This window comes from Pristis pectinata, chromosome 8 (genome assembly GCF_009764475.1).
Source record: "Pristis pectinata isolate sPriPec2 chromosome 8, sPriPec2.1.pri, whole genome shotgun sequence".
In the NCBI taxonomy this organism is placed as follows: domain Eukaryota; kingdom Metazoa; phylum Chordata; class Chondrichthyes; order Rhinopristiformes; family Pristidae; genus Pristis; species Pristis pectinata.
Genome location: NC_067412.1, coordinates 35449398 through 35464001, shown reverse-complemented (window position 1 = coordinate 35464001; position 14604 = coordinate 35449398). Strand labels below are relative to the sequence as shown.

The window sequence follows — 14604 nt, the reverse complement described above, 5'->3', positions numbered from 1 at the left end:
TTTGTGAATGGCTCCAGGGGCTCCCACTGTGGAGACTCAAGGTGCTCAGTACCTTCTCAGCTGCTTCTTTTATGGCTGTTTCTACCTCAATGCACTCTGTACTACCTCAATGTACTGTGTAATGAATTGATCTGTACGAACGGTATGCAAGACAAGTTTTTCACTGTGCCTCGGTACAGGTAACAATAATAAACCTATACCAATACTAATACCAATATTGGAAAAAGTAATTAAGTAGACTGGACGCTCAGAACAGACAGCATGTGCTGCCAGCTCTGGAAACTCTACCTGAAACGTTGACTCCCTTTCCTCCCTTCATTTGCTGCTTTCCGTGGATGAGCAGCAGTTTCTGGGTTTACCTGTGATGAGATAACTTGGTGGTTCAGTCTCTCTCTGGCTTGTACACTGGCTGCTTTATTGCCCCTCGTGCTGGAGAAGGGAAATGGGAGCTGTGTTGCCTTTTTTCCATGCTTGAGCTGATTGATCCTCAGCTGTTCTGATATTGTGTACTTCTTTGTGTCTCTCACAGGCACCCTCCCTCACCCTGAAGGTGACTGTCATGGAGGCAAGAAACCTGTTAGCCAAGGATGCCAACGGTGTGTAACCCAGAGCCTAGGAACTGCCTTGTGTGTTTTCCATAGTTCTTCATTAATCCCCAGGCAGATCTGCCAGGCTTTTCTGGGGAGGAAATCTTTGTATAAATCAGTTAATGATCGGGGCTAAAAGCAGACATTAACATTTTTTACACAGAAACTAACAATAAGTTGACAGGTGAATTGTACAGGTAAGTTGACGGGCACAACCCTCTCCACCATCGAGAATGTCTTCAAAAGGCGGTGCCTCAAGAAGGCAGCATCCATCATTAAGGACCCTCACCATGCGGGACATGCCTCTTCTCATTACCACATTAGGGAAGAGGTACAGGAGCCTGAAGACACACACTCAAAATTTTAGGAACAGCTTCTTCCCCTCCGCCATCAGATTTCTGAATGGTCCATGAACCCATGAGCACTACCACGGTACTCCTCTTTTGAACTTTTTTTTGTAACTTAGAGTAACTTTTATGTCTTGCACTGTACTGCTGCTGCAAAACAACACATTTCAGTGATAATAAACCTGATTCTGATTCTGAAAATGTAAAGTGTTAACACTGAAGTTTCTGCCTCACTCCGTCCCTTCCCAAGTCACAGGCTCTCTGTTACATTCCAGGAGTTTACCCAGTAAAATTAATGCCTGTGTTGTGGCACTGCAGGTCAGTGAGCCAGCAAGCTGTTTAACAACATGGAAGTGCCTGAGATGGGGGCAGAGGATGGTTGGGGTGGGTGGGGGGGGGGGGGGAGTTGGGGGGGGTAGGGGGAATTGCTGTGTTAAAGCTTCATAGCCTTTACAATGCACTAGATCTTCCATTAATAACTGAGTGTGCACCCAGAGCCCCTGACCACACACAAACCAGGCTGGAGGAAGGTGCAGACATGAAGCCAATCAGCTTGCTCATTTCATAGCATTCAGAGCTGTGAGTGCCTGGTGTCTGCGATCCCAGTAATTACTCTGCAATCCCACTCAGTACTCTGTAATCTCACCGGTAATTCTCTGGTTCAGGTGATTACTCCCAGTGATGTTTTGCACTGCAGACACACAGCCCTACCTCACACTTCCTGCACCATTTATAGAATTAATGCAGCCCTTTCTGGTCTCCCTTCCCCCACTCCCCACCCCAGCTGTCTCCCCTTCATCTGACCAAACACCAACCAACAGGGTGATGCCCTGGAGAGCTCTCTCACCTTCCATTCCCTGACGTTATGTATCTCTGCAGGTTTCAGTGATCCCTACTGTATGCTGGGAATCACTCAGGGACATGCCACACAGGAGGTGGAAGAGAAGAAGGGTCGAAAATTCAGCTTTAGAAGGAAAAGGGAGAAGATGGAAAAGAGGTCTAGCCTCAAGAATGTATTGCCTGCCAAATACATCCAGGTCACGGATGTCAAATCAAACACGTTGAATCCTGTGTGGAATGAGAGCTACGTATTGTGAGTATTTTTATGGCTGAGCTACCAAATCTCGGGGAATGCTTTGGGGGCAATCACACCATCTACACTTTGATCATCATTCTCACAGCACGGATTAACAATTTCCATAGGGGTCAGTGTGGCTCATTTAGTAGATCTCTCACTCCTGAATCAGTGAGTTCTGGGTTCTACTCTGGAGATCCGAGAGCATGATACAGGCTGGCACTCCTGCACAGTACATAAGGGAGACTGCACTGTTGGAGGGGTCAGACTGAGGGGATGTTGCACTGTGGGAGGGTCAGTGCTAAGGGAGTGCTGCACCATCAGAGGGGCAGTAATGAGGGAGTGCTGCACTGTCAGAGGGGCAGTACTGAGGGAGTGCTGCACTGTCAGAGGGGCAGTACTGAGGGAGTGCTGCACTGTCAGAGGGGCAGTACTGAGGGAGTGCTCCAGTGTGGGAGGGGTAGTGCAGAGAGCTGTGTGAAAGAAATACAGGGATAGAGAGGGACTAAGGAGGGATCTGAAAACAAAGATCAGAATTTGCTTGAACTGGAACCAACACAACAAGTACATGGCATTGGGTGAATAGGGCTTGGTGGGAGCTCAGACATGCTCAGCAGATTTTTGGATGAGAAGCTTTCAGATGAAAGAATACATGAGCCCAGCCAGGAATGTGTTGGAATAATCAGGCCTAGAGGTAACAGAGGAATGGATCAGCTGAGGACTGGAGTTGAGTGAGATTACAGAGATGGAAGTAGGTGGAATTTCTGCCCATTCAGTGCTGGATGGTGGGGAATTTAAGCACTGCTGTGGGGACAGGGGTTGTCGAGAGGTGGTGGTACAATAGAGCTGGGAGTCATCGCTGATGCCATGTTTTTTTTATGATGTTGCAGCATGTAGGTGAGAGATAGGTGTGAGCAAAGGAAGGGTTTTAGTGAATAACCAGAGAATCTGATCCGCTGGTTCTTGTATTGCTGTCACCACGGACCCCACTAGTCTGCTGCTGCAACCCTCACCCACCTCCCCAGAGTTTGTTATAGCGGCTCTCAGCTGAGGTCGGCAGACTGTCCCCAAGGTGAACCCCGTGCCACGTCGGTGTGCATTACTGGTCCTCACACAGGCTGCTGATAGCAGCAACATCACCAACCCCCCACCCCTCAAACACATGGCAAACTGGAGTTTCCAGTACTTGACAGCTTTACTCACAGAGGAGTATTGCACCACAAGTGAAGAGAAAGGAAAAATCTGAGGTCTCAGCAATGTAACTTCATGTTTTAGATGTCTTCCTGGTCTTATAACAAGTCCACATATTCAATAATGTGAGCATAACTTAATCAAGGCTAAAATCTGTAGCTAATTTCCACTATTAATGGATCCAGATCATTTTACTGCTGGTGGACGAACAACCCTTTTTACTGCTATTTTGTTGGGCTCTTTCTCTTGACCAGCTGTAGGAGCTCCCTTCCGTGCTGCCTTGTGTCAGACAGCCCAGGATGATCCAATATTCCAGAGCTTGACATGAGTTTCAGCTTGTGTGCCACCAGCAGGAAGTTCATGTATTTCCTTATGAGATAGAAGGAGACATTTTGGCCCATTGAGCCTATGCCAGATCTCAGGGCAATCTCATCAATCCCATTCCCACACATTTCCCAGTAACCTATTCTTTCTCATGTGCCCATCAACACCACCTGATTTCTTCATCCACCCACCTATACCAGGGGAAATTTACTATAATTAATTAACCTTTCAACCACACGACTTTGGAATGTGAGGAAACCGGAGCACCTGAGGGAAACTCATGTGGACACAGAGAGAACATGCAAATTCCACACAGGCAGCACCTGAGATTTTTTTTTATTTCAAAAATAAAATTTATTCATAATAAAAAATAAATACAAAGGAAGAACACACTGCAAAATACAAAAATCTTAACATTCATGGTTGTTACACTCAGTAGTGTAAACTTTAAAGTGAAACAAAAACACACAAATAAACATAGCACCATTATGTGGCTCCCTGAGGTGATACCCCTTTCATTGTTCGAGGAGCTTCTCCGCCCAACTCTGCCCCTCCATGTGTGGTAGCGGAAGAAGCCCAGACTGTGGTCCTTCCCCACAGAGCCTTAGCAATGGCAGCCCCAAGCTTCAGTGTGTCCCTCAGCACGTACTCCTGCAGCCTGGACTGTGCCAGTCAGCAGCATTCCCTTACAGACATCTCACTGTGCTGGAAGACCAACAGGTTTCGGGCAGACCAAAGGGCATCCTTCACTGAGTTGATGACCTTCCAGCAGCACTTGATGTCTGTCTCGGTGTGTGTCCCTGGGAACAGCCCATAGATCAGAGAGTCCTCTGTCACGCAGCTGCTGGGGATGAACCGGGACACAGACCCTTGCATCCTTCTCCACACCCTCTTTGCAAATCGACACTCTGCAAAGAGGTGGGTGACCATTTCTTCCCCACCGCAGCCGTCCCGAGGGCAGTGTACGTCGGGGTGATATGTCATCTGTAGAGGAAAGCTCTGACTGGGAGGGCACCTCTCACTGCCAGCCAAGTGAGGTCTTTGTGCTTGTTGGTCAGATCTGGCGATGAGGTGTTCTGCCATATGGTTTGGACCATTTGCACTGGGAACAAACTCACAGAATCCATAGTGTCCCTGTCCCGCGGTGTCTGAAGTACATTCCGCACTGACCACTGTCTGATGGACTTGTGGTCAAAGGTGTTTATTTGGAAGAACTCTTCTACAAAGGTCAGGTAGTGCGGCATTGTCCAGCTGACTGGGGCATTGCGCGGTAAAGGGGCCAGAATTATCTTCCGCAACACCAGGGACAGGTAGAACCTCAGCACATAGTGACACTTGGTGCCCACATACTTGGGGTCCACACACTGACTGATTCAGCCACACATGAAGGTGGTCATCAGGATGAGGACAACGTTGGGTAACTTTTGCCCCCACTCTCAGGGGAATTGTGCAGCGTGACCCATCGGACTCGCTCCATCTTGGACTCCCAGATAAACTGGAAGACGTCCCGGATGATTGCTGAGGTAGAAGAGTGAGGAACAGGCCACAACTGCACTAAGTACAGCAGCCAACCAAGCGAGGTCTTTGTGCTTGTTGATCAGATCTGTTGATGAGGTGTTCTGCCATATGGTTTGGACTGTTTGCACGAGGAACAAACCCACGGAATCCATAGTGTCCCTGTCCTGCAGTGTCTGAAGTACATTCTGCACTGACCACTTCCTGATGGGCTTGTGGTCAAAGGTGTTTATTTGGAAGAACTCGTCCACAAAGGAGTGAGGAACAGGCCACAACTGCGCTGAGTACAGCAGCCCTGAGAGCACATCGCACCTGATGACCAAGTTCTCCCCAGTGACTGACAAAGAAGGCCACTTCCACAGACCCAATTTTTGTTTTACCTCCCCAATCCGCTCCAGCCAATTCTTGTTACATCCCCAGCACCTTCAGGTAGTCAGACCTGACGGTGAAGGGGACATTGGATCAGTCAGTCCACTTATTGAAGAGCACGCCCTCGCTCTTCCTGCAGTTGACTCTGGCCCCTGATACCAACTTGAACAGGTTGCAGATGCTGATCAGTCTGTGAACTGACCATGGATCTGAGCAGAAGATCAAACCTGAGCACCAGCCCTACTAGCTGCACCACTGTGCTGCCCAAGTCTTGCCCACTGGCTTTGCAGTTATGATGTAGAAAATCAGTTTGCAAATGGCGAGCTCTCCCAAACAGTATTTCCATAGGAAGTAAGGAATCTCTTGGCCTTCCTGCTATACATGGGACTCTGAGTAGAAGAAGACCCGGACTGAGTGAGACCCCCGGTCTGAATGGGCCGGAAAGCAAATAGATTTCAAAAGTACTTCATTGGCTGTGAAATACCAAGAGACAGCATGGGATCTTGAAAGGTACTGTGGAAAAGCAAAGCTTCCTTTCTTTGTTTATTGAGCATTGATTTCTTGTTTATTCCAGTGAAGTGGATGACATCCACAGTGACCAGCTCCACCTTGACATTTGGTGAGTGCTTTTTTCACTTATGTCTTCTTTCTATTCTATTTCTATTCTCGGTCTCTCTTTTTCTCTCTCTCTAATCCTCTCTTTACGCCATGATTTCCTTCTCCCTCACTCTCTTGCTCCATCTGTCTCTGATTCTCTTCCCTCTGCCTCTCTTCTCATCTGCTATACCTCTTTTTCTCACCTTCTCTTTCTTTCATTATATCTCTGTCCTTCTTTCTCAGTGTCCCACTTTCATTTCTTTCTGTATATCATCTCTCTCTCTCTCCCTTACATTTTATTTCTCTCTATTGCTTTTCCCTTCCTCTGCTTCTCTCTCCCTATTTCTTTCTGTCTCTCACTCCATAACTCTTCCTCCTTTGCTCCCTTTGTCTCACTGCCTCTCTCTTTTATCCCTCATTCTCTTTTTCTCTTTCTGTCTCAACTGGTTTCTCTCACTCGCTCTCTCTTTCTGGAGTGAGTAAAGGCAAGATCAGAGGGATTCTCATTCCCCTAGCTACTCCACCCAGAGCTGAGATCTGGTCCTACAGGGTTCTGCCTGGGTTCTGAGAGCGTAACGATGGTCACCATGCTAGGCTGTAATATCTGTCACTCCCTTAATGCTGGGGTCAAAAATAAAGTAGCACCACACCATAAGGTGGACAAGAACATCTGTGCCAAGTCTCCCTGAGAGAAAGTCGCCTGTCATCACGCTGTATGCACGCTCTTGTTGAGAGTGATCTTCTCAGTAATTCCTTCTCCATTGGTGGAAGGGCAGCAGAGTTAAAGAAAGGGAACAGAGTATGGTAAGGTCATGACCTGACCATCCCCAACCTCCCCCCTCTACCATCTCTCCCAGATGACCAAAAGAAAAAATATTTGACATTGATCGTGATCCGCTCGAACAGAAGTTCTCACCAGTGACCCTGGTGAATAGGAAGCAAGTAGGAATAGGAATAGGAGCCCCGACACTCCCTCAACACAGCTCAGAGCCATCAATGGAACACAAGAGCATGCGACTGGGAGGAGCTTATCTACCTTCTCGAGCCTGTTCCGTCATTCATTAAGGATACAGCTGATATGTGATCTAATGCCATGCACCTCTCTTTTCTCCAATTCCCTTGATACCTCTAGTTTACAAAATAATCCATCAATCTCAGATTTAAAATGAACTGTTAACCCAGAGTCAATTGCCATATGTGGAAAAGTGTTCTATCACCCCACCCCCACCCCACCCCCCATTGGAAATCATTTCTCTCTACTTTATCAGTTCCATTTTAATATCATGAAAATTTCAATCAAATCATCCTTTAACTTTCTTAATCCCAGAATATACACCCCTAGTTTCAGTGATCTCTGCTTGGACTCCATGTCTTCTTCTGGTAAATTTACACTCCCTCCAAGGACAATATATATTTTCCCTAAGAGCTGGTTCCCAGGACTGCTCACAGTACTCTCACTGGGGTCTAAGTCTACTAGGTCTTTGTATTGCTGTAAGTTGTACGCTAGTCCTCTAGATATGAAAGCCAGCATTCCACTGCCATTTTCACTGCTTTCTGACAGTATTTTAATCTCCAATGTACAAGGATGCTCAAATTTATTTGGACTTCTGTGCTTCTGGTTTTACACCATTTAGAAGGTACACTATTCTGTCATTCCCTGGTTGAAAGTGGACCTCACTGTTTCCGTTGAAACCTATTTGGCACATTTCTGTTTCAATTTGTAACAGCCTTTGTAATTTTATGCTTTCAACCTTTTAGTTACACTGCCACCAATCTTCATGCATTTGGCCATGTTGGATATATGAGTATCAATCCCACAATCTAAACCATTTCTAAATACAGTGAATAGTTACAGCTCCCAACACCGATCCTTGCAGGATACCATGAGACATATCCTGTCCATTTGACAGCCTACCCATTATCTGCCTCCTAGTCGGATCAACAATTTTCCTTCAATTTCATGAGCTTCTATCTTTAACTAACAGTCTATCATGAGCGATGTCATTAAATACTGCCTGGAAATCCTTATGAATAACATCCATAGACTTCCCCTTGTTCATGAATTTAGTTACTTCTTCAAAAACCTACATCAGTTTCATTGGTATGACCTATCCATTCAACAAATCTATGCCAGGTTTCTCTGAGCAACTGAAAGAGTTCAAGGTATTCAGTCACTACAGACACACGGTTCCCTGGACCTCTCTCCTACTCAGCTTACCCTTACTTTCAAGCTACCAGCTGCTCACCCTGAAGATGTCTGAGCCCTCCCACAAAGTCCTGGGAAACCTGCCCACCCAATGTACTGCCAGATCACAGTCTCCCGGACTCAGACCAGCCATCCACTAGTTGTGAGGTCAATTACCACCAACTGACTTTAAACTCACAGAGTCTCTGTCTCCCCCTACACTGACCCTAAACCCATGGAGTATCTATCTCCCCCCCACACTGACTCTAAACCCACGGAGTCTCTGTCTCTCCCACAATGACTCTTAACCAACGGGGTCTTCGTCTCCCCCACACTGACCCCAAACCAACAGGGTCTCTGTCTCCCCCACACTGACCCTAAACCCATGGCGTCTCCCCCACACTGACCCTGAATTCACAGAAACTCTGTCTCTCCCACTGACCCTAAACCCATGGGGCCTCCATCTCTCCAAGCATGATCTGTCACTTAACCTCCTCTGCTACTAAAAACTAACTTGATTTCTCTCTTTCATCTCCTTAGGCAGTTTCCCAGACCTGAAACATTAACTGCTTCTCTTCCCATAGATGCTGCCTGACCTGCCAAGTAACTCCAGCATTTTCTGTTTGTATTTCACATGTCCGACAGCAGGCTCTCGAAACTGAGGCTGTGTTCTGACCTCCATCTCAGCTACAAGGTTGCCCAGTGGTCAGAGGAAATGATTCAAGAATGTTTTTAAAGCCTTCTTGAAAAGGTGCAACATCCACACTGACTTGTGAGAATCCCTGCCTCAAAACCACTTAAAGTGGAGAAGCTAAATTTGGAATGGCATTGAGAACTCAGAAGCCCAGCGTAAATGGCACCATCTCTCAAGCTCCCCACCATTTGAATGTCAAGTATTTCCTACCCTACCTGAGGCAGCTTCTGTGGGTCTCTCACTGGGTACATTGCCCCCCTCAGAGCTGGCAGAACCATAGTGGAAGCAGGTCACCCTCAATCCCAAGGAAAATTATAGACTGTCGTCACTTCCTGACAACCAGTTAGGCTAGTGGTCCATAATTCTCCACTTTCCCTCTCCCACCATTTTTAAATAGCAGGCTGACATGCATAATTATCTAATCTAAAAGATGATTCTTCAAATGAGAAAACTTTGGATGACTACAATTTAAAAACCTGAAATATCCTTTAACACCCTTATATCATTACCACTTGCTCCTGGGAATTTGTTGTTCCTTATTGCAATTCTTTTCTTAATCTCTCTTATTTTGCTTACGTTCACTTTGTTGAGTTCTGGCTCTGACTGATTATCGGTTTCCTTGGATGACTGAGGGTTGCTCTCTTCTTCTTCTATAAGTACTGAAGCAAAGTAATCATTGAGCAAATCCACCACTTCCTTATTTAATTTACTGTATCAGTGATCTGTTGTTAAGGAGCACACTTTGTTGCTGGCTGCTCTCATTTTCCTGATGTGCAAAAAGAAATTTTTGTTTGATTTTGATGTTCTTTCCGCATTTCATTTCATACATCCTTTTGTTGCTCTTGCTGTTCTTTGTTCCTTTCCCAGTTTCTCAGATTCGTACCAGTTTTTACCACTTTGCATGCGTTTCTCTAATTTTATGCTGACCTTCTACATTCTCCATGGCTTTGGCTTGATATCCAGAGCTCATTCCCATTGATGGATATGAACTGATTCTGTATAGAACATAGAACAGTATAACACAGGAACAAGCCCTTCAGTCCACAATGTTGTGCTGAACTGATTAAACTAGTAATTAAATGTCTAACTAATCTAATCCCTTCTGCCTATACAATGTCCATATATCCCTCCATTTTCTGCACATTCATGTGCCTATCTAAGGGCCTCTTAAACACCTCTATCGTATCTGCCTTCACCACCACCCCTGGCAGCGCATTCCAGGCATCCAACACTCTCTGTGTAAAAAACTTGCCCCGCACATCTCCTTCGAACTTACCCCCTCTCACCTTAAATGCATGCCCTTTAGTATTAGACATTTTGACCTTGAGAAAAAGATACTGGCTGTCCATCTATGCGTCTAATAACCTTATAACCTATCAGGTCTCCCCTCAGCCTTCGCCGCTCCAGAAAAAAACAACCCAAGATTGTCCAACCTCTCCTTATAGAACATGCCCTCTAATCCAGGCAATATCCTGGTAAGCCTCTTCTGCACCCTCTCCAAAGCCTGCACATCTTTCCTCTAATGGGGTGACCAGAATTGAATGCAATACTCCAGATGCAGCCTAACTAGAGTTTTATAAAGCTGCAACATAACTTCCTGACTCTTGAACTCAGTGCCTCGACTAATAAAGACAAGCATTCCATATGCCTTCTTTATCACCCTATCAACCTGTGCAGCCACCTTCAGGGAGCTATGGACTTGGACCCCAAGATCCCTCTGTACATCATCACTATATCACAGTAAATTCTTCTCGTACACCTCCCACTGCTCTATAATGGTTTCACCTATTAGCAGATTTGCTCAATTCATCATGGACACTCTCTACCTCAGCACATGGAAGTTAACCTTTATCTAGTCTAGAATACTAATAGCAATTTCACATCTCTTGCTATAGAACACAACATTGGACTCAATTATATTGTAATTATAATGATTAAATATTAAAATTTTCACTGATAGTGAGACTGTTAGTCATTACTAAGTGCTGTGTGACCTGATCCCTTTTTTGGGATCATGTTGCAGAAGAGCATGCTGTACGTTCATTTTTCAGACATGAGCTAATTTGCTTTTCCCAATCTACATGAAAGTTAAGCTATCCTAATAAAGTCACACTATTTTTTAGGCTTGTCTGATTTTATGATGTATGCATTTCACAACTATTTCAAATGAGTATTAAATGTTTTTCAAGTTCTTAATTCTGCCTATTGTTGCTTGCTAGTCATTATATCTTCCCTCATCAATAGTGTGGTTTCAACACTAATCACTAAGTCTGTTCATCCTTCTCTACCAATATTTCCTATCTTTCCTGTGAAACATATAACCTGATATATTTACATCACGGTCTTGAACATCTTGAAGCTGTCTCAATTACACCTGCCACATCATACTCTTCAAGCTGAATTTGTGCAAGTAATTTGTTCAGTATTTATACATGTGCATTTTCAGAGAGCAAAATTGCTTGCACCACACATACTTCTAAGTCATTTATTTACTCACATATTTCTTACTTCTCTCTCCTAGTTTAAAACTTACATCCTTCAGTTTTCCCATTGACCGTGGTGCCTGATATTTTTTCTGATGATTGGCATCCTTTCATCCAATCAGTTTGCTTTAGAACTATAAATTATATTACCTCCTCTCCCTGAGCATGCCCCCTAACATCATCACCACATTCCTGGTAAATAGATCCTGGTCCCAGCCTAATTTGGGTATGATGGTTCAGTTTCTTCCTGCCCCAGTATTTGTGTCAGAGTTGCATGACATGAAACCACTTGTGAACTTCCTCAGAGCCATGCACAATAGTACACATATACTACTGCATTGACAGAGGAGTCCTATAGCATGAAAGGGATAACTAAGCAGTGTTGTTGTTCTCTCCCTAGGGACCATGATGATGATGTTTCAGTTGCCGAGGCATGTAAAAATCTAAATCAGATCAGTGGTTTGAAAGGAATGGGCAGGTAAGTCATATTGCCCCATTCATTGTCCAATCAATCCCTAAATGTCATAAACTTTGAACTTAGGAGACCTTAACAGCAATCATTATTTTAATTATACCCCTTGACTCACTTGCCCAATTAAAGGACCACTGACGCACTTGACAGATTTCTTCTGGGCTGTTCCTAACCTACATGTCCATCATTGTCAATTATACATTTGTTTACCCCCTTTGCAAGAACATTTTGTACAACTCTTCCATACAAAACCCACTAGATTAGTAATCCCAATGGCTCCTTTACCCAGCTTTATTTATCTATTATGCTCATATACAGGTTTGTTTTTCTGAACTGTACCCTTGTGAAAGAACTTTACATAGCTAAGACTGTTCATTGTTCTATGTTATAAACAAGCAGGCAAATTGCAGGAATTGGAATGCAGTACTTCATTTAACGTAACCAATCAATACAAAGGGTAGAATCTGGACAAGATATATTTAGTTATGTGTTACAGCTCCTCACTTTAAGAAGGAAGTATCCTTACAGAATTTTTGCATGTAGCACTGAACTAATCCAGATATTTCTAAGCTATTTGCCCATTTCTATAATTTCTTTACCAAACACTGTAAATAACTTTTACAAAGAAAATCACAGCGTTTCATTGTAACAGTAAACATACAAGGTTCTTCAGTGCTCCTTTGCAAGCACAGAACCACACATGGAAAATCATTACGAAGCATTATCTCCCCTTCGTCTCCAACTGTTTCAGGACCCAACTTCGATTTGTGTCAAAAATGCCCATGTGTTTTAACTCTATCTTGATGGTCTCGCAGTCAATTTCTCTACAGGTATTGTGTCAATAACTTGATGATTTAGTCAGCTTTTGAGCACATTAACAAGTCTGCATTTCCACATGCTCCTTTCCTCATCCTCACCAGCTGCACTCACAATAGCGTCTCATTGTCATGTCACATGCCATTTGATCTTTTCTCTCTGTGTCTGAGACGGTAACCAGGTTAGCTCAGGTACTTCTCCTAAAAAGTTCATAATCAAGGGCACAACATTGGCAAGAGAAAGTTTTTAATTAATTACACTCAACAACGGTTTCCCTGAGTTCAGCTTGAATGTATTTATGGTGCACGTCTTTCAGGATCACGATCCCAGCACTCACTTAGCACTCTGCATCCATCACCTAATTTCAATCATTTCTTCTCACCAATTTTACGTATCCCATAAATTGCCATTAATTCCCATTCATGAACACGGGAAGAATTTTATCATCCTATGCAGTGTTAAGGACAGAAATATGGATTAAATATTCCCACCTGGTCCAAGTTATTAACACATTGTTGTTTAGCAATTTAGCAACATGTTGTGCTGAGATGACAGAACATATCATTTGAAAACAAATCCCAATTCCAAGCAAGACTCAGATGGACAGTTTATTAATTATAGAGTTCAACTTTTAATTCCCTTATTGAATCTCTATCTTTGATAGCAAAACCCACTTCAGATTTTTATTTTACCTTTGATCAAGATTTAATCATTCCTTTAGGCTTCAGGTAGTTTCTGCTCCCAGGCAATGAGGTGTCCTGTCTGGGAACAAAGTGACAAGAGGTTGTCCCCCATGCCACTTTAGTGCACAATGCTGCCACTTCTCATTCATGTGCCTTTGATTCAGTGGCACAGACGGGCAGGCTACACTACCACTAGTCAGCCAAATTGCAGCCTTCAGGAGCAGCTGGCAACAGGTTGGAACTTGGCCCCAATATCCTCAGATCGAGTTTAGGAAGTCAAAAGTTTGTCAAATTTCAAAGAATAATCTGATGTCTTAAAGAAACCAAGTCCCACAGATATTCACACAACTTAAATATATCTGAATTTAAATCAGAGCTCAGGGATCTCATAGATAAAACATTTCTATGTACAGAATTTAGCACTTCCAAAACACATACTTGACTATAAGGGATTAAGCAGTGTTCATCTCTGGGTGATACTGGCAATAACAGCGGCCACTCTTTAAAGATGAACTTTTAAACTAGGATAGCCAAACGTTCAGAAGCACTTTCAAACAAAATGGAATTTAAGATTTTAGAATGGAAACTGGAATCTCAAATGGAATCTTTGATGCCCTTTTACATTCAAGTTCCCTCCAAGACAGAGCAAAGCAACACCAACTTTGTACCCTCCTGATTTCTAAATTTTGGTATCTTAGTTGTTTTAACATAACTAAACATAATGAACCAAAATGCACTCCACAAACCAGCCTAATTTGGGCTCCCTTAAACTTCAGCATATATTTCAGCTCCTTTTCCAACACCTCAGGAACCTCTGCATGGGATCCTCTGTGATCCTGAACTAACTATAAAATTGCATGCACTCTGGGCATATCTGTTTTTTTCCTGAATGACTTTGCCTGTCTTCTCTAACAAACTACTTATCAATAGTTTCTGCCTTCACTCAATCAAACTGACTTGAAGTACACCAACATTCTCTTAGTTCTCAGAGTTACCCACATTTACAGCACCAACTCAAAGCAAGGCAGCTCAGCCTCTCTCCGAGAGTACCCTACAGCAATGCATACAGCCAAGTTCTAACGGCTTCCCACGCTGTCTGAGCGACGACTAAAAACTGGTGACTGAACTAAACTGATTCTTGCAAAACCAAAACTCTTTATTATTCCTAAATCTGTGAATCCCCTTCTGACACCAATTCATATAACTTGTAGTAAGTAAAAAGTTGTTGCAATGTTGGTTATAATGTTGTCAAAGTGGAGATAGGGA

The 14604-nt window shown here is 43.9% G+C and overlaps 1 protein-coding gene across 2 annotated transcripts in view; it reads left to right on the top strand.

Annotated features, from left to right (window-relative positions):
• The window catches only part of baiap3 (BAI1 associated protein 3), an 81612-nt gene that overhangs the window by 27275 nt on the left and 39733 nt on the right, over nt 1-14604 (top strand). For both annotated transcript variants that reach the window (XM_052022221.1, XM_052022220.1), the window contains exons 7-10: nt 530-596; nt 1814-2027; nt 5983-6027; nt 11768-11845. In XM_052022221.1, the coding sequence (XP_051878181.1) occupies nt 530-596; nt 1814-2027; nt 5983-6027; nt 11768-11845 (404 nt within the window). The remainder of the gene's footprint in view (nt 1-529; nt 597-1813; nt 2028-5982; nt 6028-11767; nt 11846-14604) is intronic.